We start from the raw sequence: 25,303 nt of genomic DNA on the forward strand, positions 1-25,303 counted from the left end.
TTCTTCAAAAAAAGACCACTCAGTCCCCTGTCAGGACAATGCAGTGAAAGTGGAAGGGAATATTCTGAGGTAAAAAAAAAAATAGAAATGCAGTAACATTTTGAAAGTCCAACTTGCATGTGGTAGATCAAGTTCAGAACTTTCTGTGTCACAATCACCAACAAAAAGGTCATTTACCGTTTGTGAAGGGTGCTGGCAAAATGAGTTACTTCTCGGATTCGAGCCCTATGGAACTCGCTACATCACGCTTATAGGTGAAATTTTCACAATATATAAGTATGAAATAATATAAGTATAACATACTTAAAGAATATGCCATCAATGGAAAATCTACAAATTTGACCCTAGTGTCGATTTTTTTGCCAATATCCCCATTAATTGTGGATTGTGAGAAGTAACTCATTTTGTCAGCACGTCTCACATTTGAGCCCTGATCTCCTGCGTATTGTAGAACCCTGCACCGGAGCCCCCCTGGCCAAGGCAAGTGTCATAAGTTCTTAATAGGGTAAGAATAAAAGTAAAAGTAGCGCACACTCAAAAAGTATGCACATGTAAATCATTATTTACATCAAATTGCATACCTGACCTTTTCTCTGAATCAAGTATGAAAAAGTTCTGCTGTCAGTTGGAGTTAAATAAAATGAAATGGTCCAGCAGCTTGAAAATTATGTGATAAGAAGTAAAAGTGGACAACGAATTCATTAGTATGAAACAATACAAAAGCTAATACATGTACAAGTACAAGGGTTTAGCAGCCTGTTATAGAGTCCTACTCTTATAACAAACTTTTGTAATTGTAGTGTTTTACAACCGCCATAGACACAATTTAGATCATTTTTATTTAGAGGGCTACTTTCATCCTGCCCGTTGGGTCCAAGCCACACTGAGAGAAGTGAAACATCCATACAGAGAAACAGATACTCGCCATGCAACCTCCTCACTCAGGATTTGAAGTCATGTCTTCTGTGTGTAAAGACAAACGGCCCAACGGCTACAATACAGACATTGGTGACTGCAAAGTTGACAGCCAGGCAAAATGCTTAGCTTCAAAACCCAAATCAGGTCAAAATTTCGTTTTCCAAAACATTTCCCCCAAATCAAGTACCACCATGATGCTATGCTCTGAAAAAAATCCATCAGACATCCTACTTTCTTGTCGACTGAGATGAAAGCAAACCAGGAGTTCAAACTGAAGGAGACAACATGAATCTAAATGTGTCTTAGGCCCCTTTCATACACATTTACCAAATGCCGTCTGCTGTGGACAGCACTGCCATGCATTGAAATAACCACTAGTCTATGGGCACTTTCATATTTATCGACCACGGCATCTCGCCATGGCCGTCGTGGTACGGACGGTGCATACGCCTACATTGGATTCTATGATTGTGTTCATACTAGTCAATGATCAACCGTCGCAGTTTCCTGCATACATATTTCCAACCGAACACATGGTTTCAGAACTGTTCTTATCATGGAGGACGTAGACACAGAAGTTCTGGTCACATCACTGAATGACAAACCTGTACTTTCGGACTAAAGTCTTGAAATTTATCAATCTCAATCGGAAACGATGACTGCATTGAGACAGAAGTTTTTGTTGAAGCATCGGAGGTTTTAAAAAAAATATAACAAAGGCACCAGCTATTGGTCTTTGGATTTTCAGGGGATGGACTCATCGAGTTCTCTGACATGGGTTTTTTTTTCTTTTTAAAATACAGGTAATGTAAGCACATCAGTTCCAAACACCTGTCCATCATGATAAACTAGAGCCAAATGAAGCAAGGTGATGATTTGCCGTCCACGCGGCTGATAAGACGATGTGTGTTATCACAGGCAGCGTGTAGACCACAGCGCGCCATCCACAGTGGACAGTGTTTGGTCGATGTGTATGAATTATTGAAAACGACCTTAATTAAGACTATCAAGATTTATCTCTACTAGAGTGCAGGATATATTGAGAAATCCTTTTTCTAAGGACCAACCTTTACGAACCTCAAAAACTTTTGTACGAGAACAGCCAGAAAAATAACATACATGGCCACGTGTAGGACTGCAAGGGGATGGGGTATGTATCATTAAACTATTTTATTTATTTTAGTAGAGGTTTTACGGCGCTCGCAACTGCATAAGGTCATATGAGCGCCAGAAGATTAGAGGTGTTACAAGAGAGTAACAAACATAAAAAAGAAGAAAGGGGAGATAAAGATGATGGATGTTTGATAGGATAGAAGCAGACCACAATAGACGCCCTATCATTAAACTGAAAAATATGTGACCTAATAATGTTGAAAAAGTACCTTATTCTTTTTCCTCCGTTTTCCCAGCAGTTAATGAGCACATGGCAATTTGCAGAGATAAATTTTTTTTTAAGATATCGTAGAATGCTCACCAATTTCACTGAAAACAACTGTAATAAAATAAAAAGTCACAAGAACAAAATAACAGAAGGTACACTTGAGATTGATGTGATATTTCATGATAAGTTTACTGCTGATTTCCACACACCTTCACTTGTAACTTTCAACAAACTTCACACAGTAGTCCTTGACACTTCACACTTCACAGTCATATTATTTATACACAGGGATTCTGTAGTCATGACATATCATCATCGGAACAAAAATAAACATAATAGAAATATGCATGTATCCAACACATAGCTTTCCATAGTAATGCTTTCAATACATTGTTCAGAGCAATATGGTAGTCAACTTGCATCTACTTCATTTCGAGTAATAAAATATGACCAAATCAAAGAAAACACCATAATATCAATGTGAATAAGATGCAACGTTTTACCTGCAAATCAGGGTTTTTTAAAGTTGTCCAGCATCATATCCAGAAGATACGAAATTAGACCAAAAAAGAGGGGGCCGACCTAGAGAACAAACTCTGTGGGTCAGATAATTTCTTTCTTGGAATAAAATGGACAACTTTTCAATAGACCTGAACCACGCAATAAATCTTGTAAACTATTAAACTTTGAAACTTAATAGCTGCTCCTTGTTGCACTGTAGATCTACATCTAAGACAGCTGACCAAAAATAATTGATTTGTTTTGAAGCGTGGTTTTTAATGAAAATTCCACTAGCAAAGATGATGGTGTTTGCTGTAAAAAAGTTGCTGCGTCTTATCATCTTATCTGATGACTAAATGATTTGGTTCACACATGTGTCCAATGCGATGATATACAAAAATCAACTTCTATAAATCTTGACATATTTCAAGGGTCCTTATGGTAACAATACTAGACAACAGCATTCAACAAGTTCTCTGTGGAGTTATATAAGACGAGGAAGAGGGGAAAATGTTCTCACATATGTCTCCAGGGGTAAGGTAATTCTCAAAACCAGCACATTCAAACAATTTAACAAATACCCTCATAACTAATGCATATATGCATAAGTTCCTACTGCCTCTTGAAAACAAAAAAGATAACAATAACAACTGAAGCAAGCGTACAAAAAACAAATCGCCTGCTAATAAAGCTCATGTCCAACTTTGTATGTTATTGCCTCTGAGCAATTGCTTTCTTCAACATACATGAATGTCAGTCAAAACAACAATATGCCTTTCTGACACTACATATCTTGCAGTGGCGCACTGTGTAAGGCACTGAACCTTGTCGTAGTGATCCCCTGACACGACAACTCAAATGAACACATTCTTGCATGAGAAAGATGAAGACAAAAGCATTATATTTCTTTTGAAATTCGATTTAAAAAATAAACAAACAAATAGACAAAAAAGTAGAAGCTTGAAACAAATAACAAAATATACAAGAAAGGATATACTTAAAGTACCAGGACCCCCCCCCCCCCCCTCCCCCTTTAAATTTCTTCAGAAAAAAAAAACCTCACTGAAAAGTAGAGAAAAACGACCACATAATTTAGAATTACCTGGTCATAAAGGAGAACAACATTTTTAAAAAGAAAATGTTGTCAAATCCCAATATACAGCTACGCCCTAATCAGATACTGGTAAATACAGTGACAGCTTCAATAGAACTATTCTCATTAGCATGAAGCCCAGTACATATTGTTGCAGTAGCCTGTGTAGTCTTTCACATCATCAGCAGGGTTTGGGAAAAGTGAGGATACAATACATGTCTCTGGTGCTTCTTTATGATAACCTGAAACAAACAAAAACAAACAAAATGTAAAGGAAAATACAATAAAAGTTTATCATGCACTGCATAAATTCTTTAGTACCAGATTATCAGTGTCTGTAGTTTAATGATCACTCTTCGCCGTTCTATACAAAAACATGGGCTCTTTTCCCTCATGAGGAAACCTCATCTTGTCAGGTAACTCAGTCTTTCTGTTGTAATGCTGTGTATCCCATTCAGCCAGAGATGGCCCTGACAGGCAAGGTCAAAGCAGCCTGATCCAAAAGTATTTAAATTGTGTCCACGGGGGCATAAACCATTTGCAATTTTTTAAAAACCTTTTAAGAGTACCATAACATTGGCAAACTATTAATATGTACTAAGCCCATAAAACAAGTTTTCAGGAGAGAAAAATACTGTTCCATTCTTTAGACAAACCGTACTTACATTTTTTATTTCTTGCCTTTTTTTCAGTATTAGAATTTGAATTTTGACAAGATATTTTTTCAAAACACATGCTTGTAAACACCCCATTAACTCTTCCCATTCAAGGTAATAAATTTTGACTTTCTTAAAAATTTTAAGTACAGTGATTCAGCATGATAAGACAACAGCCACATTACTGCAGGTCCAGACTGGGAGGACAATAACAGAAAGTGGAAGCATGAGACTACGTCAAATGTCCACCAATCACCCATTTTCAGACCTTTTTGGTGAGCTTTAAAGTACAGTGGAACTAGGATTAAACGAGGTCGCCGGGCCTGACCTAAAATCTCGTTGAATCCGAGTGTTCGTTATATATAGCATACACGAGGTTTTGTGTAGATAATTACAGCCACTGAGCAAGTAAAGTATAAAGAGAAGTCACAAGTAGTTCCTGAAAAGCCTGCATATTATGAGCTGTGTAAAAAAAAAAGACCGATTCATTCAAATGCACACGCCTGTGTCATCTCGATTGTTTACCAAAAAGATGTGTTGCTGTGTAGAACTTAGCATACGGCAACTTTTGATTCTATAGACCGGCGCACAATTCATTACGAAGATCTACGCCAAGACTAGATGATCATTGTAATAATGATCAGTTGCCGAGGGAAAAAAAAACTGTGACGCGTTTGTTTCTGTGACGTTCAACGCCCTGAACGCTGTTCGTTCTGGGAGAAAAATGAGCAAAGCCACGTCTGCAGGGGCTGTTCACCCTGAAAGCGACCTCGTTGAATCCGAGCTCGCTGATTTAAGTGCTCGTTGTTTTAGTTTTAGTAAGAATTTTACGGCACTCGCAACTGCATACGGTCATAAGTGCTCGTTGAATCCGGGTTATTTTTATTGATTTTAAAGAAGGAAAAAAAAAACGGAATCTATCTCATCTCGTTGAATCCAAGTTCTCGTTGAATCCAAGCTCGGTGAATCAGAGTTCCACTGTAGTTGCAAACCTATTAGGTCATATAAGTGCCGAAGATTAGAGGCAAATAAAGAAAGTTAAAAAAAAAGGAAAGTGATACGGTTTAGTTTTAGTAGAGGTTTTGCGACGCTTGCAACTGCATAAGGTCATATAAGTGCCGAAGATTAGAGGTGTTACAAGAGAGAAACAAACATAAAAAAGGACAGGAGATCAGGACAATAGATGTTTGATAGGAAAGAAGGAGCAAACCACACCACAGCACCCGCCAACCACCCACAGACCAACCAATACTATAGGGCTGCCAAGGTTTTTAGTAATGACCATGAATTAGTAATTTTCCTTTAAAAAATTTTGTTTGTTTGTTTTTGTAAAGTGTTTTACAGCACTCGCAACTGCATAAGGTCATATGAGCGCGCGGGACACACCTAATATTTTCCGTGGGTAGGAAATTTTGAATTTTGCCTGGGTGGCGGCCGAAGCCTACTCTTATCAATTTTAAACCACCAAGGGATCTTTAACATGCGCAACTTGCACACGGGCCCTCCGAGATTTTTCGCCCTTGTCCGAGAAGGCTAGGTGTACATCTTTCCTACCAGAAGATCAGGGGTGTGGCAGAAAGACAGCTGTAAGGAGGAGCCAAGGAGTAGCAGTAGAAAGGCTGCAGAAAGAGTCAGGAGCCCAGAGGAGGGGGCAAAGGAGGTGATGGGGTGGGGGCAGAAAGTGGAAATGAAAGCAGACAACAGAACATTGCTAGAGAGCAGGAAAAAAGGTGAAAGGAGACAATTTTAGAGAAGAAAATTTTTTGGTCGCTACCCGGATTCGAACCCGGACCTTTTGAATGAGAGGCCTTACCCTCTAGGCCACGAGAGCCCCCCCGTAAAAATTAGTAATAGAGCTCTCATTTTCAAATTACTATATTACAACAAACAAAAATATGTCTTAAGTACGGAAAAAGAGGGCTTATCGAAAATTAAATAAATGTGAAGGCCAAAGTTTTGCTTTAACTCATTCGCTACGCCGAGCCGTGGGGGGCGGCGCGGCTCAAGTGCCGTCAGTACGTTAAGCCGCCCCCGGCGGCTCGAGAACCGACGTTCAATTTTAGCTTGGTTTCTATTCCAATCCACATATCCATGTTAAAATAAAAGTCATAATATAATGTTGACTTCCGGGTCAAGCGTTTCCACCGAAAATCGGAAGTTTTGATTCAGTTTTGAAACATGATTTCGTAGTTTATTCGACTTTGTTTTATCGCGAAGCCCAAATTATAGCCCAGACACCAGTCTTAGTACTTTTACACAACAAAATGTTTAATTACTTTGCTCACTAAAGAAGTGTAGGACTCTTCTTTATAATATTGATACTATTGGACGCAAATTGCCGGTGCACTGTAATTGAGAAATCAATATTTTTGAGTGCTAGATCTAGGCCTAGATCTAAATAGTCAAAATATTTTTTTCTCCCCAAAATCACTACTTTTGGGTGAAATTAATCAAAAAGTACCACTCAAGACATGTATAGGTTTATTCCAAATGCAATTCTGAATAATTCCATATAAGTTACGCGTATTTTTTTCTGTTTGTGATCCTTTTTTCAAAATCATTTAAAAACATTTTTTTTTTTTAATATCGGATGTTATGATCCAAATGTACAAATATTATGGAATGTATGTAAATAACTGCACATTTTTCAATATTTATGTTCTATATACAGTTATGGTTATTTTGAGGTATCATTTGACTAGGTTCAAACATGTTTTTTTAGTTTCACCTGAGATTATAAATTTTTTATTTTCCAATTTTATCAGCATCCAATCACAATTGTGTTGCATAATCGCCTCTTACAGGAACCAAAGTTGAAAAATACGCAAATAAATAATGCAGGTGTATTCTACAAACCATACTGAAAATGTTGGTATATAACATGTTGATATTTATTTGAATTTATGGCCCCAAAGACCTGTGAACTGCGCACTAGTCATCATCTCATTTCGCCCTCCCGAAAAGAATTCGTCCACAAGCCAAAAATAATACGTAGCGAATGAGTTAAACTCACCTTTAAAATCACAAAATGGTAGATGACAGATGTAATGGATTTAGGGCTGCATTTCAGACTCTGGTGAGTGAGAGAGAGAGAGAGAGAGAGAGAGAGAGAGAGAGAGAGAGAGAGAGAGAGACAGACAGACAGAGAGAGAGAGAGAAAAAGTTCCTGCGTATGCATGTGTGTGAGAGAGAGATAGATAGATAGATAGGTGGGTTGATTTAGAGATTGGCGGTTTTCCGAATTATTGGCAGACGATTTACAGGTCTGCACTAAGACTTGTAAAAAAATTTTTAAAGAGCCAAAAATAAAAATTTTTATCGCCAAAAATCTGCTGACGGTAAAAATTGTAATAAATCGCCTTATCATTGGAAATTCGTAGTGAGGCCTTAAAAAATCGTAATGATTACTAAAAAATTGGAATGGTTGGCAGCCCTGATACTATCATCCAACAGCCCACAGAGGAGGAGATGGATAGGTGGTGAGAACAACAAGAACAACATAAACAAAAAAAAGGCAGGAAAGACACCGCAATATTTTTAAACACTTTCCTTAAAAAAAGAAAAAGAAAAAGAAAAAAAACACCACAACTTACGTGTCAACAAGCGAGTCTCTCATTTGTGTCTGTATCTGTGACGGTTCTCTGTCGCTGAGCTTGAAGACACTCTCGATCACGGAGACCTCAGTGGAGGTTGTGTCTTGTCCGCAGACAGCCATCCAATCATTAACCACCAGGCCCGCAGCCAGCACATCACTGCCACGGTTCACAGTACCTGCCTGGCAATGCACACAAATTCAAGATTCAAGCAATTTCTGTAAGGTCAAACACAAGCATGACCAATCTATGGCCAGAGAGTCGATACAGTAATTAATCATCAATCAGGCCCCTGATGAGTTGATAATTAATATAAACAAATCTGTCTGTCTTAAGGGGAGGAGCGACCCTTGATTTTGCCGATTTTGGGTCAGGCTATGCACAATAAGATGTTGGCTGATTTTTTAAGATCAACCAGTTCTTCGTCTAAAAATAGCATTGAGACAACTGAGAAAGTCTTTATTCTCCTCGTAAATTGCCTTTGAAAACATGAGGGTGGGTTAACATAGTGAATGTTCACAATAATTGTCGTTTTTCCCAAAATGTCTTTTTTTTGGCAGTTTTTTTCCCTACTCGTTCTTTAGTTTTCATCCTTTTGACATGAAACTTTCAGGAAACATAGAGGCAAGGCAGTGATCAATGTATCAAAGAGATATTTTCAGAAAAAAAAAAGACTTTTCCATTGGCAAGCGATTACGCAACCTAAATTAAGATATGGTTTTGGGAAAATTCTCTTTTTTTTTTTCTCTTTCGCACTTATTGAAAAAAAACTCGCTGTTACACTGATAGGGTCTGATTCAGGTATACTCTCACCATATTTGGTCAGTAATTAAGAAAGCCTTATGGATTTGAAATTCATTGTTTATTTTAAAGATGGCGGCCGTTTCCATTGCAACCGCTCTAACTATGCCAAAATAAAATGGCGTATCAAGAGATTTTCCAATGCCTAACTTATATGTGTACTTAGATTTGATCTTGGGCAACAAACCTAGAAAATGGTCCTCAAGGGCATTAAAATGAATAGTATCCATCCCAGCTGAAAGCGAAAGATCTCATTAAATGCCCTTGAGCGACATATGCTATGATGTCAATTTTAGTCTCTTTTTTTTCAGAGCTTGGGTTTTCAAACCAATTTCACTCAGTTTTTCTCCTTCCGTGGCCCATGAGACATTCAGCCTTGCTTGCTTAATCCGACCCGAGACTTGGACACACTTGCCCATGCCTGGTCTTACACCTATGTCAGAGCTGATGAGTATACTTCACTCCAGGTAGTGTCTCCTTCAGGACCATCTATTAGAATACTTGCTAGGAAGAAAGATTCTTAACAAACCTGTCCAACTTTCTATATCGAATCCACGCTCTCTAGACATTCCTTAAGCAGAAGGAAAACATGCTTTGACCTTTGACCCTCTTCTGGGTACATGTTACCTTAAAACAAAATGATTTCAATATCTGCATGATGGGTATACTTTTTCTCAGAAAGCATAGCAGGCAGGCATAGTTCTGGCTGGTCTGCCAGCCATAGTATGGCTCGCTTGTAAGCTGCTAAAGGGGGGGAGGAGCTGAAGGCGGCTATTTCACTTATTAGAGGGTCAAATGTTACCAAATTTCACACATAAAAGCATAGTAAGGAGCCTTAAAATCCGCTTTCAAATTTGAGAAAAAAAAAATTTTTCCATTGATATGGCGGTCATATAGGATTTTTGTGACATTTCTTATATAATTAATACCGTACTTAGTTTTCATGAATATAAACGGGGGGTTTTTTGCATGCATTTCGGCTAACAATAGATCAACCAATCTGTGTGCTGAATTTTCCTAAACGTACTAGAAAATTTTTAGTGAATTTTTTCCTGAGGTAGTATTCACATTTGCAAAAAAGCCATGAAAATCCACACTCCAAACACCACCAACAAAAACTATTCCAAATATCATAAATTCATCAAAAAAGTTATAGTATTCCATCTTTTCTTCATTTTTCACGAAAATTTGATGAAAAATGGTAAAGTTATTATTTTTTAAGTATATAGAAAAACGTTTCGAGAAAACGGGCGATAAAGAAAAATAAAAGATTGACTTTATGAGGAAATGGGAGTGTCAAACATGCCCAGTATGGGAAGAAATAAGGCTTCAGGGGGTTCTTTTATGCAATGAAATAGTTGTAAGAGAGGCAGAAGAAGCTAAAAATGCCTATAACTTAAAACCCATAGCTTTGAGCCGAACCGGGACTTTCGGGGTGCCGCCCCCCCCCCCCCCCCAAACACTTTGCTGCCTCATCTCGCCGATAGGCGATGTTTATCGCCCAGTTTCTTTGGATTTTCCCCACAATATGACGGCAAAGTGTTAACAGTGCTTTTTAAAACCCTTTCTTTATTTAAAAGGTATCACAAATATCTCAATGTCAGTTTGCAGTAGGTCACCCAAAGCCCAAGAACAACATCCAGAAAAAAATTCTGCCAAACACCAAGGGACAGAATTGATCACATCTGGTCTAGAAGACAGCAATCTTATTTTTTACACCACACTAACCCCCAAAAACAAGGGCAATAGCAAAGTGAAGTTTACATAAAGAACAAGCTCATTATTATGAAGTTGCTCACAACACTCGTATGCTCTGCAGTCATCTTGAAACATAGACAAATGTTCAAAATAACTAAATGAAAAACCAAAAAAATGAAAAACAGGAACCATTTTCTCACAGTACGGGTTTTAAATATAAATAAACACCCACCTTCAAAAACCAGTCAGAGCTAGTACTTCAAAGGACAAAGGGGTTAGACAGTACAATTGGATAGAATATTTTTGACAAATCACCCACGATCTCCACATTTTACAAGTTTGATCATTAATTATGATTTCATTTTAGAATCCCCCAAATAGTCTTAGAAAGCAATACTGCTTTAAACTATAGAATATATCAAAACAATATGGGAGCGGTCACTCAATTCAATAATCATTTCCCTGTCACAATAGTTTGCTGTACGAGAAAAAGAGAGACATTGCCGCCACACGCAAAAGGCCTAAATTTTTATCCCATATATGGATGAGAATTTTTAGCGAATATCTCACTTTTTCTGCTGTTTTGTTGTATCCCTCCCAGCCCAGGTTGGCCTTGACGGGCAGGGTTGAGGCCTGCTTCCTAAACCATCTTAATTGAGGCTATGGGGAAATTTTTAAAAACACCTACAAGTTATTAAACAAAACCAAAAAAAAAGAGAGAAAGAGAGAAAAAGACAAAACCACAATCATGGCTACTGGGAGCATGCAGAAAGTAAGAAGACTGGAAATGTAGCCTGACAGCAAAATGTAAGACCTACCAGTGCCCTCATCTGCATTTGTCTGTACCTTGTTCAGGAGGCTAGACGAAACTACTTGTTTCTTTCAAAGTAAATGGACGAGATGAATGAATATATCATATCTACTTACCACAAGAGGAACTTGTAATAAGGATGACAACTCGTCAAGGTCTTCGACTGAGGTTTTAGGAGGAACCTGCAATTCACATCAAAGGTAAAGTAGAATGAAATCTTGAATACAGCTGCCTGCTCAATTTTTTTAAAAGTACATCAACACAATAATCAGTTACTTAGTGCTGGTAAAAGTCAGGCAGACAGACTGACAGAAACATAAGAGGGAAAGCAAAGAGGTAGGACCTGCAAATGATGCCCTTCAACCATTAATAGTAAAACAACACTGTCAAATAATTATTTTTAGCTTTAGTAAGAGTTTAACAGCACTTGCAACACAATAAGGTCAAATAAGTGCTAAAGATTGGGTGTTACTAGAGAGTAACAAACAAAAAAAGGAGGAGAAGAGATCAGGACAATACATGTTTGATAGGAAAGAAAGAGTAAACCACACCATAGCACTTGTCAACCACCCACATCAAAGAACAATTGCCGTACTTAGCAAAAAAAAATTTTCTTAACCCACAGACTATAACACAAAATAAAGATCAGAGTCCCCTATAAAACATCATTACAGGCAAGCAGGTAATGCAAGAACAAGACTCAACAAAATCAATGCTGAAACTGATACAATCTCAGTAATGGTAATTGGGTAATTGCCATCTTCTTCTCGAACCTCTTAAAGTTCAGGGAGCAGTGCAGTTGATTTTACCATACATAGCCATTTTATCTACATAGAAAGTAGAAACATCTCTTGCCTGACAGGCAGCTACATGCCGTTTTCAACAACACATATGTACTCTTAATATTTATGCTGACTTGGGTGGTTTAGCTATGAGTTCACATTAATTTTTTAATTTTGCCCAGACACCAAATTGACAGGCTTACCCTTTTTTATCAAGGGATCTTTAATGTGCAGAACTTTCAAACAGGATATTTGAAATTTTTCGTACTTTCCTGAGAACACTACGTGCTTTGTACTACCAACCCTAGGATCAAAGGGTGCAGAATAACATTACTAAAAAACCCAATGCCGGCATGCTGGTGGGGATCAAACTTCAGACCTCCGAGTTGACAGGTGAACACCATACCTGTTAAGCTACTGAGCCCCCACCCAGTAATTGCCATATTTTCTACCTATCTGACAAATTGTGTTTCTTCCTATTTTTGGACAAGAGGATCACAACAGTAGTAAAAGTATTTTACACTTTTAAAAAAGGGTTCAAATAAACCACTGAGATTAACCTGGACTGTAAATCAAAAAGACAATAGCAATTCACTTCAACCTACTAACAAATACTACAAGTTAAAGAAGAAACAGGGCACTGCAAAGAAAAGAGAGAACAATTTTGAATAACAATTTCTCACCATGCCTCCCTGATTGCTGAAAGCTGTATAGCTGCCAACTAAAACATTGCTGGCGACAGTGTGGCGGAACACTTCCACATTGAGGGTGTCCACCAAGAGTTCTTCTGTTTCCTGGAGAGGAAATTGCGTACACATTATAATAAGGTCCATATTTTTTAATGGAAGCACAGACTGCCATATCATCTCCTATTGTTGAGAGGAGAAATAAAGTGTGGGAACACGGAGACTAAAGCTTACACGAAGGTAAGAATACAAACAAAATAAACAATCGCCTGTAAAAACAGACCAAAATCCAAAAAGTTGCTAAACACATGCTTCAAGCATATATAAACAATAAAGACTGTCTAAAAAGCAAAATACACGTGTAGAAAGGTTTTTAGTTATTTTCTGCCACGATATGCAATAGTAAACAACACTTTTGTTACTGTATGATTTGTTTTCAATTTAAAAAAACACCAAAAAGCAGTTCACCTGTCCGCTTATAAAATATCGAAAACAATTATATTCCGAAAATAGTGTAGCATTATGAATCTAGACATAAAAGAAACCAGTTTTCTTGTCATTACACTAAATTCCAACAGAATGAAATTAAACAATATTTCATATCACTCATGTCAGTGATTATAACATGTTAGTATTGTTAGCTTTTATTAATCTGGGTTTGTTGCTGGGGTGTTGTTGGTTGTTGGGTTTTTTTTTGGGGGGGGTAGTAAGTGTTTTACGGCGCTTGCAACAGCATCAGGTCATATGTGAGGCATCAAGGTGAAATCAGGCGTTCGTCAAAATAATGAAATCAAATAAAAAAGCATTTTTCCGCCAGTTTGGCAATTTTTATTGAAATTTTGCTTTTTGGCTAAACACACTTTATGCTCGTATGAAAAAACATTTCCATATAAATTTTACTGAAAAAACCTTGTTTAAAGGCACAAAATATGTAATTTTCAGTTCCCAAGGACTCTTAAGCTATTGAAGTTACTAAACTTTGGCGGCCATTTTCTTGCTAATTTTACTTCTGAAACCAGGCGACCCCACCTCCTTCAATCACAAATATCTCAACTTCTATTTAAGATAAATGGGTACTTTCTTTCATCGAAAGCAAGGAAAATGAACAGCCTTTAAGATGACACCAATAACTCCATATGCCCAAAAGCTGACGAGTGCCTGATTCCACTGCGTCGTGACACATATGAGCGCACAGGACACATTTAACATTTTTCAGTTGGTAAGAAATTCTGAATTATGCCCGGGCGGCAGCCAAAGTCTACTCTTATCGATTCTAGGACCACCAAAGGATCTTTAACGTGCACAACTTGCACACAGGACCTCTGAAATTCTTAGCCCTTATCCGAAAAGGCTAGGTGTAAGACCTTACCTACCATAAGATTAGGAGTGTGGATGAAAGACAGCAGCGAGAAAAAGCCAAGGAGTAGCAGTAGAAAGTCCGCAGAAAGAGTCAGGAGCCCAGAGGAGGGGGCAAGGGAGGGGGGCCTCAGATAGTGGAGACGAAAGCTGAAAACAGTATTTTCATTTAATCTTTCAGCCCATTTTCTTCCTTCATTAATGCCTCTCATTTCACACTTGAATAGATTTGATGGTAATTTAATAAAATTGTATAATATAAACCACAACACATACCCGATCAAGGTCTGGGTGCACCAAGGCAACATAGTCATTGCATGCAATAACATTTCCCAATGCAGACAATTTTTCCTCAGCTCTGTAGATTTTGACAGTATCAGGAAGGGCATTACGTATGTGCTGAAGTTCTTGATCTGTTGTTGTGTTTGGAACTAAGAGACCATGACGGTTTCCTGGTTTAAAGAGAGAAAAATACACACACATTAAACATTTACAATCCACAAGAAAACTCAATGATTACTATGTAGTCCAAACTATAAACATAATTTTTGTTATGCCTTATCAAATAAAAAGACACAGGTCACCTCTTACCCACAATGTCAAACAGTAAACTTACTTACTTACTACCCATTACGCCATCTGGCGTTTAGGGCAGCAACAAAGGATCTCCAGCTCTAACAGTAAAAGTAGACCATAAAGTAGTTTGGCCTGGCACACAGATTCATTTCGAGTTTACACAATGTCGGTAATTTCATTAAAATGAGTCAAGTTCATTCTATGACGCCTAATGTTAATTTTATAGGTGGCGTCCCAAAGTGCCCCTTATTGATACTCAGCATGTACAGTGATATCCATCGCACATTATAGACGGTTACAAAGCCTATGATCTAAATTGTCTTTAACTTCACTTGGCATAGTTGTTTTCCCATTAACTCTTTATCTCCGGCAAGCCACTCCCAGCAGTGGGAACCACTGTGCCAGTGAGTCCCTGACAGCGGCTTGGCCACATTCCTTTACGACGACTTCAACATCAAATTGCTTTCCGGCAGTTGCCGAAAACAAGTCTCTTTCATTGGGATTTCATTCATTAGATGAAGAACTATCAAAATAGGTTCACTTGTTTTGATTTAATTACCAATCTAGTGGTGATTTTGTCATTTTTAGATTTAGTATTACTACCAAAAACGGACCCCGGCATAGTGGGTTTACCCCCCTCGAAGATAAAGAGTTAAATAGTTAATCTCTTCGCCAAATAGGCTATTCTTCAACCTTTACTGCACCCAATTTTTAAAAAACAGGACGGTCATAAGTTTCAGGCAAGATTTACATAATTCATACATTTTCTTTGTCGCAGATTTCCAATCTTTCATTAGTGTTTCTATAAAATTCAATTCACAACTACAGTCAAACCTGTGTAAGACGGCCACCCATTGTCAAGGAGAAAAGTGGTCGTATAAGACAGGTGGCCGTCTTACGCAAGACTGATCAAGATGAAGAAAACAAACCATTCCCATTTGAAGTCCCAATCGAAAGTAGCCGCATTGTTGTTGTTTTTGTTGTTGTTGGTTTGTATTTTGTTTGATTTTTATTTTGTTGGTGATTTTGCGCAAGGGTGACAATAAAACGAAATGTATTAGACGAGGAAGACCGAGTGCCATGTTAAAACAAACGCCGGGGTCGCCACCACTAGGAGAACGAGCGACGCTTTTTTTGCAAATTCATGTTGACATCCATTGTTACTTTGTTACAGACTGGGTAAACAGAGACAACTCATCTCACGTACGATTTGTGTATGAGGTCTGGGCGGGGCTTATGGGTTATGAGGGATCACACGCTTACCTCACCAGCAGCTGAAAATTGGTACCTATTGGTCAACAGTGGGAGGGGCCTACGCAACATGATCGGTTGGAGGGACTACCTAACAACAATGACAAGTGATTGCTCGCCAGGGGCCAGTGCACAATTTATGACAAAATGTAATGGAGTCACTAAGGTGGCCGTCTAAAACAGGTGTTATTGCTTAGTGTGATAGGGGCTGTGTGTTAAAATATGGTGGCCGCGGCCGCGTTGGACAGGTGCCCGTTTTACACAGTTAAATTATACAGAAAAAACGAGAGGGGGGAAATGGAAAGTGGCCGTTTCTACAGGTGACCGTCTTATAGAGGTGGCCGTCAGAGCAGGTTCGACTGTATTGCAAAACTGTTATTAAATCCCACATGATGCATATCTGGACATACATTTCTCGGGAGGACAGCATCTTGGCTCATGATGTTCAGTGTACAATAGCGGTTGCTGTTATAATGTGGTCAAAATCCTGGTTCTTTACCAAGGACTGTCAGGTCTGCTCTTGAAAATTTAGCCGTACCCCCCACCCCCCAAAAAAAAATGAAATCCATGAAACAACCAACTACACAGCATTAAGAGAGTTTAGTTTTGATCATAATCATATTTCATAATTCAATTTAAAATATTATTGGAATATGTTTGAATGTTGACTGACACTAGCGCCAAATATTCTAAATTTTACATTTTCTGATATATATTTCATTAACAATATAAGGATTATGGATTACACTGTTATTATAATACAGCTTTAACGGCCACCTGCATAAGACAATCACATGTACAAAAGGCCATTACCAATCTTCCCCTTTCTTACACACTACAATTACCCTGTGTAAGCTGTCCACCTGTCTAGGACAGCCACTTTTCTCATCGACAATGGGTGGCCGTCTAAAACAATTTCTACTGTATCTTTAAAAAAAATCAGAACCAGAAGACTTACCGACACACATTCTTCCAATAATTCGGCATCCGGCAATACTGGCATGAACGACAGGGATTGTGTCTGCCAATTCTCCTTCAAACACACTGAAAAACAAAAGAAAATTGTTCGGGACTAAAGTATGGCATCCTTTCATAAAAATACATAATTTCAACCAAACACATATTCAATAACAGATATTCCTCAAACTACCGAGGCCGGTCACGTCAAATTCGAGCTATCCGTTTATACTGTATTTCCACTGACAGATCTAAGTACTAGATTTAGATACCTAGTACGCCTATACAATTTTTCCTGTGGCTATGCGTACGGACCTTTAAAGTATAGATTTAGATCTAATTAAATTTGCTCACTGCCTTGATAATCGTTTAGCTGGACGTCACTTTATCGATCGATATCTTGGCCAAGACAAAGATCGTGTATAACAAGATAGTTCACTCCTCTAGTTGAGCCAATTAAAAAAGTGTCCTCAAAATTCGGAGGCGCCCTCTTCAGAAAAGTGCGGACTTCGCAATCAGAGCTACCCTACTTGTGTGAAAATGAATAATAAAAGTGAAACTAATAAACTGAGCTATTCCTATTATTCCTCAGCAGAAACAAAAGAGAGCTTCAAAACAAAGACTGCAGCGTCATCTGAACCAATGCACGGACTTCCGCGGACACCTTTTAGGCTGAGGGAACTATTTTGTTATGTACGATCTTTGGCCAAGAGACGCTCTACGAGGTCAAGATAATGTGCAAAGTCAATGGTCACTATTTATAACTTTGACCTGTAATTTACTAGATCATTTTCCATATAAGGAATACTGAAATTTTCCATTGAAAAAAGGTTCGCGTCTATGCCTTTTATATAGCTGTGCGCTTCCCGATCGAAGTAGGTCAGCCCGGCTCCCGCCCTTTATAAAGGGCCTGCGCACTTCCAGAGTTTAAGTTTGTTCACTTGTAGTGTCCAGTTTGATTGTTTATGTGCAGCCTACAAAGCCTCTAGCTTATTATAATGTGAAGCGGAGGGCCGTACACATAACCTCAATGCTAGGATGGTCGTACACATAGCCACTTCATACAATTTTATGCTAGGTCTGGAAATATTGAGCACATTCAAACGAGAGTGCTAATTATGCCAATGCTTACAGGAGAAATATCACGGGTTTAGCTTCTGAATGTTTTCTGTCATTAAGAGGGCCTTATCAAATCAACCTCATTGAAAGCAAAGAAAAAGGCCAAAAATATATGAGAATATGAAAGTAAAACTAAATCATGCGCACAAGAACACACGCACACCTTAGCCAAAAAGTGGCTGAAGGTTCACAAGGACATAAAAATTAATTTAATTTGTTTCTACGGGTGGGAATAAAATTTTCTTCTATTTTCATCCAAGGGGGGGGGGGGGGGGGGGGTGTGAGTAAAATATTTATTTATGTTCCCACCAAGGGGGTGAGAGATTAGAGAAAATCTATTCCCACTAGGCTCAGTCTCTCAGTCTGTGAAACGAATGAACTGGGCTAAGGCAAGGCAGGAAGGTAGGTTCCACGACGACAGGACACCTTGCTGCAGTTGATCATATGGGAAAATGGGAGGACTTCCATAACGAGCGACCACAAAGAGACAGAGTACAACAGTGGGGTAGGGGTAGGATTGGGGTAAGGGTAGGGCTAAAGGCCTCTTTGAACATTAGCAGACAACCACTAGATCTAGATTAGATGTACTCCGGTAGCCTAGGTCCTAGGGCGCGATGGGTGATGATAAGGTGTTTTAACTTACTTACTTTACTTTTTCTTTTTCATCCTTTGTTGCCGTTAAGTGTCGAGGGGAGATGCAGTTTTCTATGGTAGGCCACCTCCGCAGCTCTTTCAGTTGTGATGTTATGTTTTCTTAGGGTTTCCTTGACACCCTCGATCCACCTTTAGCGTGGTCTTCCTCTTCCTTTATAGCCTGAGTGCTTGGTGTTGTAGGCCCTCAAGGCTGGCTGGTCAGGTGACATGCGTAACAGGTGGCCAAACCATTTTATCCTCTGTCTTTCCATGTAACTCAGGCAGGACTCAGTGCCGATAGCTGCTCTTACTTCTTCATTTCTCTGCCTGTCTCGTCTTGTGATGTTAAGGGTTTTGCGGAGACATTTCATTTCGCATACGATGATTTTGCTTTCAAGGGTTTTGCTTAAGGTCCAGGTCTGGCACTGATAACATAATGTTGGTATGAATATTGAGGTGATAAGCTGTCTCTTTGTGTCCATGGAGATGTTTGGATGAGATAGAAGGGGTACGAGCTGGTAGGTGACAGCGCTGGCTTTTTGAGTTCACATTTCTATTTCTCTGTCTATGGACCCGTTTTCAGAAAAAGTGCTGCCAAGATATTTAAAAACTCTTTCACCTGTTTCAGTTGTTTACTATTGACATGGATGTTCAGGGGACTATGGTTTCGGCTCACTTTCATAACTTCTGTTTTTGATGTGCTTATTTTCATGTTGAATTTCTCACAAGTGTTGTTGAGCTCGGTAGTGTGATTTTGGAGGCTTTGTTGGTCATGATGAATTAGACATTGGTCGTCTGCGAACAGAAATTCATTTAGGCTTTCTGGGCTTTGGTTTGCTTCTTGCGTTATTGTGTCCATATATATTATAAACAGGAGGGGAGACAGAACGCATCCCTGTCGTACTCCAGATCTTACTTTGAACCAGTCTATATTTCCTTTCTTCGTATCTTGGTATCTCTGACATTATCTAACAATTGTCCTCTGACGCCATACTTTTCGTGCGTCTTCCAGAGTTTTGCATGGTTTACTCTGTCAAAAGCCTTCTCCTGGTCTATAAATACGATGTTGGATTCTTTGTTGTGTTCCGTCCACAAGTTTTCCCGTAACTAAACTTAGAAGAGAGTCACTTCTGATTCCGAGCAGCCTAAAAATTACCCCTCGCACGGAGGCCGATTTCTGGCCCAGCGGGCGAGTGGCATTGCTAGATCTACCTAAAATCTAGTTCCGGCAGGTAGTCTGCTAATCTTCAATTTTACCGGGGTAGGGTTTAGGTTTGGGGTAGGGTTGGGGTTAGGGTTTGGGGTATGGGTAAGGGGGTAAGGGTAAGGTTAGGGTTAGGAACTTAGGATCTTAGGTCTGCTCTTTGTCTTTATTTCTGTTTGTTGGGGGTGAGTGTATACAGACTCGGTAACCGGGAATTAAGTCACAAAGTATACAGACCCGGTAGGGGAACACTTTTGTGATTTCAGAGAGTTTCTGGGCCCTCTTGGCTCAGGGTCTAGATCTAGATCTAGGCAGACAGACATAAATCTTTGATCTAGTTTCGCGGCTAGCCTAGATCTAGATCTAAATGAAGATTGCCGATGTCTTTTCGATGAACGATCGTTTTTCCTCCGTTTTGGAGTTTGAGGAATCGCAAGACGCAATTTGAAGAAAAGAACAATGTCATAAATTTCAATCGAGCAGTCACCCTCTCTATTTCTCTCTCTCTCTCTCTCTCTTTCTCTCTCGATCTCCCTCTCTCTCTCTCTCTGTATCGCTCGCCTTCTCTTTTTCTTTGTTTGTCTGTCTTCCTTTGTCCCCGCCTATTTCCCACTCTATCTTTCTCTCGTTCCCTCCTGCCAACTGGGGCATGTCATTACATTTTGCTAGCTCCTCTCTCTCTCTCTCTCTCTCTCTCACACACACACACACACACACACACACAGACTAGATTTCTACCGGGTCTGGGGGCTGAAACTTTCCGAAATCGCAAAAGAGTTCCCCTACCGGATCTGTATACTTCGTGACTTTGTTCCCGGTTACCGGGTCTGTATACACTTCTTTTGGGCGATTTTGTAGTTTCGTTCGTTAAAGTCAAGAGTAGGGGGGTTTCATGATGCCCCCCTGAATTTTATCCTAATTTGATGTGTTGCAGTTAGGTTGGTTGCATCCCTGCTTTTGTGTAGCCTAATTCAAATAGTATTTGGTCTTCAAGACTTCTGGATTTCATCTCTGGATGTAAACAAATGGATCGTGGACTTTAACGAATGGAACTACAAGATCACCCTTCGTTGTTGGGGTGGTTGCTCGTAACGGAGGTCCTTCCGGGAAAAAAATCTAGATTCTAGATCTAGATTTAGATCTAGATATCTAGATCTAGATCTACACTCAGATCTAGGCTGCAAAAGTAGAAGCAAAAACATAAACAAAAAATGTCTTCTGAATACTCGTAACGTGCAGGGTGGTATGGGCATGGGGTACGACAACAAACATTATGATGATGTATGATTATGATTGATCGGTGTAGACTGCTAAACGCACCTGTAGAAGTTCTCTGACCCTCCGATGGCAACAAGACAATAATTGTTTGTAAGCTTTGAAAATACACCAATTTCGTTGTTCCCCTCGAACTGGGCACGTACAGCCATCTTGAAGTTTTATTTGGTGGTATACTTTCGCTATGAGTTATCTTTATATTGCCAATCTACTGATGGTGCAAGACTATTTCTCAACCATGAGGAAATGTGCTTGTGTAAAACGTCATCAAATGTTGTTGAGCCCTGCGAAGTAGTTCCGTTCATCCTATGTGTACACTTTGTCTGAAAACTAAAAGACAAGACTAGCCTACCGAAAACAATTATTAACGTCTATTCACGAGCAGGGAAACTTATCAAGGGTGAGTTAAATTAAATGCATAGGTTTGACATTGTCTGCTTGTTTCTGGGCTTGGGATTTTTAAAATAGTTAGTTTTTTGGCTGTTTGTTTTTTAAATTTAAAACTCCGCCTTCTCTGTTCTTATTCTAAGATAGATTAGATCTAGATCTATGCGTGAATTCAATTCGCACTTCCCCGTGTGGTTGCTCTTTTAATTTTATATCAAATTTATTCAGAACAACCTGAGTTACCAAAGTCCTTTTCGGGGTGGTATATTTTGATAATGAATATTCACATATGGTTTTATTGACCCTCTTGTCTTTTGGTACCGGCCATTCAGGTTTTATAGATTGCGATTGCAAGAGCTACAAAAATTGTCACAGGCCTGTCAAGTTCCCAAGGTATTGACGTGTTTATTGTAAATAAATTGAAACAGGAATTTTAAATATTCCTAAGCTGGGTTAGGTTTGTGCAAAGTGTAGAAATATGTGTGGTGTTCGTATGTTTTTGTATATTGGGTGTTTATATGAGCGTGTGTGTGTGTGTGTTTGTGTGTGTGTTGTGCGTGTGGGGGGAGTGGGCGTGTGTGTATGTGTGTGTGTGTGTGTGTGTGTGTGTGTGTGAGGGGGGGGGGTGGGGGGGGTGCGTGCGTGCGTGTGTGTGTGTGTGCGTGCGTGTGAGAGAGACAATGGGGGGGGAGAGATCAGAGAGAGAGAGAGAGACGAGAGAGTGTGTGTGTGTGTGAGAGAGAGAGAGAGAGAGAGAGAGAGAGATAGAGAGGGAGAGAGAGAGAGAGACGAGAGAGATTTGGAGAGGTAAAAGGGGGCGGGGAACATGTTTTAAACAGGGTGTGCATGAATACGCTAGCTACACCAAAGATGTTATAAAAATATTTCTATTTATAACCTCTTTGGCCTACACCAAGGAGGCCTAATCCAAAGATTCTCTACTACCCATGTCCCTCTGTTTCTGTAATTCATTACAGTAGGTGCATGTATAGCCTGTTTGTGTATCTTTTTTTTATTTTTTAGGGGGGGGGTCGAGAGAGGGGGGGGGAGGAGAGAGAGAGAGGGAGGGAGAGGGAGAGAGACAGAGGGAGAGAGAGAGAGAGACAGAGGGAGAGAGACAGAGACAGGTAGAGGGAGAGAGAGACAGATAGAGGGAGAGAGAGTGGGAGGGAGGGAGAGAGAGACAGAGAGAGACAGAGACAAACAGAGACAGACAGACAGACAGACAGACAGACAGACAGACAGACAGACAGACAGACAGACACAGAGAGAGAAATGGTGAGTGAGAGAGAGAGGGAGAAGAACGTGCCGTCTGAGTTTGATTCAATTATGTTTGTGTGAGGGCGGGGGTCGGGGGGTGGGGGTGGAAGGGTACTTATTTACTTACTCGGTTGGAGAATAGGCGTCATTGCTGGCGGCACAATGCCATAGCTGCTCCTCCCTCCTCTCCAGGATCCATGAAAAAGTATGCCTACTGATCGTGCAAGTTAACTGCTGGTTGGATATTATTCTCTGGCTTTTCCACACGGGTTACTGTCTCTTCCCGACCCTCTTTAGCTAGATTCCCCTAGCCTACTCTATCCATTGTGTGTTGGCCTATACATAATGAGTGTGCGCATGTGTGTGTGTGTGTGTGTGTGTGTGTGTGTGTGTGTGTGTGTGTGTGTGTGAGTAGTTCGTACTATTAGCCTTCAAGTTCCAAAATTAAAGGCACTCGGCTAGACCGGTTTTTTGTCTCCGGCTAGACTGAGGATTTGATATGATATATGATGCAAAAGCAAGTGACCAATCACAATTAAGAGGACAATTTTAAAAGGCAAGGGCTGTACGTTGAGTCTACTCGTCGATCCATCGGCTCTATACTCTGAAGAAAAATCCCATTTTAATCTTGTCTTCAGTCTTCACCACAAAGGGCAGCCCATTGCCTGCGTGTCTAATTCTGAAATATAATTCTAAGCAAACTTTTAGCACTCTTAACATATCATCCATCTCTCATAGACAGTTCTTAATTTATGGACAATTGGCTTAGAGCCAAAGTGCGTAGATGGTTAGCTTGCAAAGCTCGCTTTTATATATTACGTTTCAACCGTATCATGTTCGTGCCGGAGGTCACCCATGTCGAGATCCGCACAATGATTATTTATGTTGAACGACATATTACATTAAATTTTAACATACACTGTGTATTGACAAGGGGGGAAAACACGAAAAAATAGCGGGAGTTAAATTTAATTTGAGTTATATTTCTTGGTGCCGGACAGAAAACCTTCCCGCCCTCCGCCTCCCCCACCTGTCGGAGAAATTTTATCCCCCCCCGGCCTCCCCGGAGGGGGGGTCAGGGGGGGCCAAACCCCGGGGCCCGGCTTTTTGGGGGCCCCCCACGGGGGGGAAAAAAAAAGAAGGGAAGAAAAAAAGAGAGAGACAGAGAGAGAGAGAGAGAGAGAGAGGGAGAGAGAGAGAGAGAGAGAGAGAGAGAGAGAGAGAGAGACCTATTTTTGTTTTGTAATAGATTTGCTCCATTAAAGTGTTTTTAAATGTTTTTTTACTTTGTTTTTTTGGTTTTTTAATTTCCAGGTAAAGGTGGGGGGGCCCGGGTGGGGCAGGGGCGGAGGAGGGGCCCGAAGGTGATTGCTGCCCCAGGGCCGGACCAGGCTCTCGACGGCCCTGGACACGACTAACGTATATAAACTGTTTTAGTAGTGAAACAATGCGGCCCGATACGTATTAACTGTTTTTGGTCTGGTTGTTGAAAGATGAGGAAAAAAAATTCACTAGTAAGAGAAGGAGGACAGCTGAAATACAGATGGTTCTACATATTTACGCCATCAATTCAGTTCTGTCAATGCTGGAAAAGCTAAGATACAATATAAAACAAAAAACATTGTAGGGCAGGCCAGGGACGTCAATTTAGAAGGAAAAAAAAGACGGCTCTTTTTATAGGATAACTTTTCCTTCCCTTTCAAGATTTGGACACTAAGATGAACTCTGCTTGTTTGGGTTGTTGTTGTTTTTCCATGTAATGTTTTCTATTAAGTTGAAAGACAATAGAGAGTCTTTTTTCTGCCTAATTATTACTGGCCAGCGTGGCGCAACAAAAAATTAGCATACTTGCAGCACAGTCTCACTTTTCAACAGTCAATAAATCCAAATTGTCTCACACTCACAGGTATAGTAGCCGTTGTGGCCGTCTTGATTGTCGCTAAAAGCAAAAGGTATTTATTTCGCTTATATTCAATTTGAGTCTGGTTAGTTGAAAAGTAGCTTAGGTAAAGCCACATCTCAAGGGCCTCTTAGCAGTGCGCGCGCGTTTGTATGTGGTGGGTATATGTGTGTGTATTCACGTGTGTATGTCTCTGTCTGTGTGTGTGTCTGTCTGTGCGTGTGTTTGTGTGTAGAAAGACTTGCAACTCATTCATTAGCAAATTTTGCACCGTAAAGCATTGCGGGTTATATTGATGTAATCAGGGGCGGTTTGTTAACTGGGCAAGACCGGCGGTGCCGGTCAGATTTTTGTCCACTGAACTGTTGACTAGAGGTTTATTGCTGATGACGATTTTCATTCAGTTTTAAGTAAATCCAAACAAACATGTATCAACATTCAAAAACACCTTGCCGATTTGAAGGC

The 25,303-nt window shown here is 39.8% G+C and overlaps 1 protein-coding gene across 1 annotated transcript; it reads right to left on the reverse strand.

Moving 5' to 3' along the window:
* Positions 1 to 3,838: 3,838 nt before the first annotated feature.
* On the reverse strand, positions 3,839 to 21,567 carry LOC101850385 (eukaryotic translation initiation factor 6). The gene is made up of 7 exons (XM_005090501.3): positions 21,337 to 21,567; positions 17,062 to 17,147; positions 14,553 to 14,728; positions 12,918 to 13,028; positions 11,569 to 11,634; positions 8,143 to 8,324; positions 3,839 to 4,135 (listed from the first exon to the last, which is right to left on the reverse strand). The coding sequence occupies exons 1-7, from the start codon at positions 21,441 to 21,443 to the stop codon at positions 4,126 to 4,128; spliced, it is 738 nt and encodes a 245-aa protein (XP_005090558.1). The 5' UTR covers positions 21,444 to 21,567; the 3' UTR covers positions 3,839 to 4,125.
* Positions 21,568 to 25,303: the final 3,736 nt, after the last annotated feature.

This window comes from Aplysia californica, unplaced genomic scaffold (genome assembly GCF_000002075.1).
Source record: "Aplysia californica isolate F4 #8 unplaced genomic scaffold, AplCal3.0 scaffold00018, whole genome shotgun sequence".
NCBI lineage: Eukaryota > Metazoa > Mollusca > Gastropoda > Aplysiida > Aplysiidae > Aplysia > Aplysia californica.

What these genes read in the sequence shown, in the direction of transcription:
- LOC101850385 (XM_005090501.3), bottom strand. Translation starts at nt 21,443, where the DNA reads ATGGCTGTACGTGCCCAGTTCGAGGGGAACAACGAAATTGGTGTATTT. An exon ending in TATTGGAAGAATGTGTGTCG is followed by an intron (nt 14,729 to 17,061) that starts GTAAGTCTTCTG and finishes TCTTTAAACCAG; the next exon opens with GAAACCGTCATGGTCTCTTA. An exon ending in TGCACCCAGACCTTGATCGG is followed by an intron (nt 13,029 to 14,552) that starts GTATGTGTTGTG and finishes TTTCCTCTCCAG; the next exon opens with GAAACAGAAGAACTCTTGGT.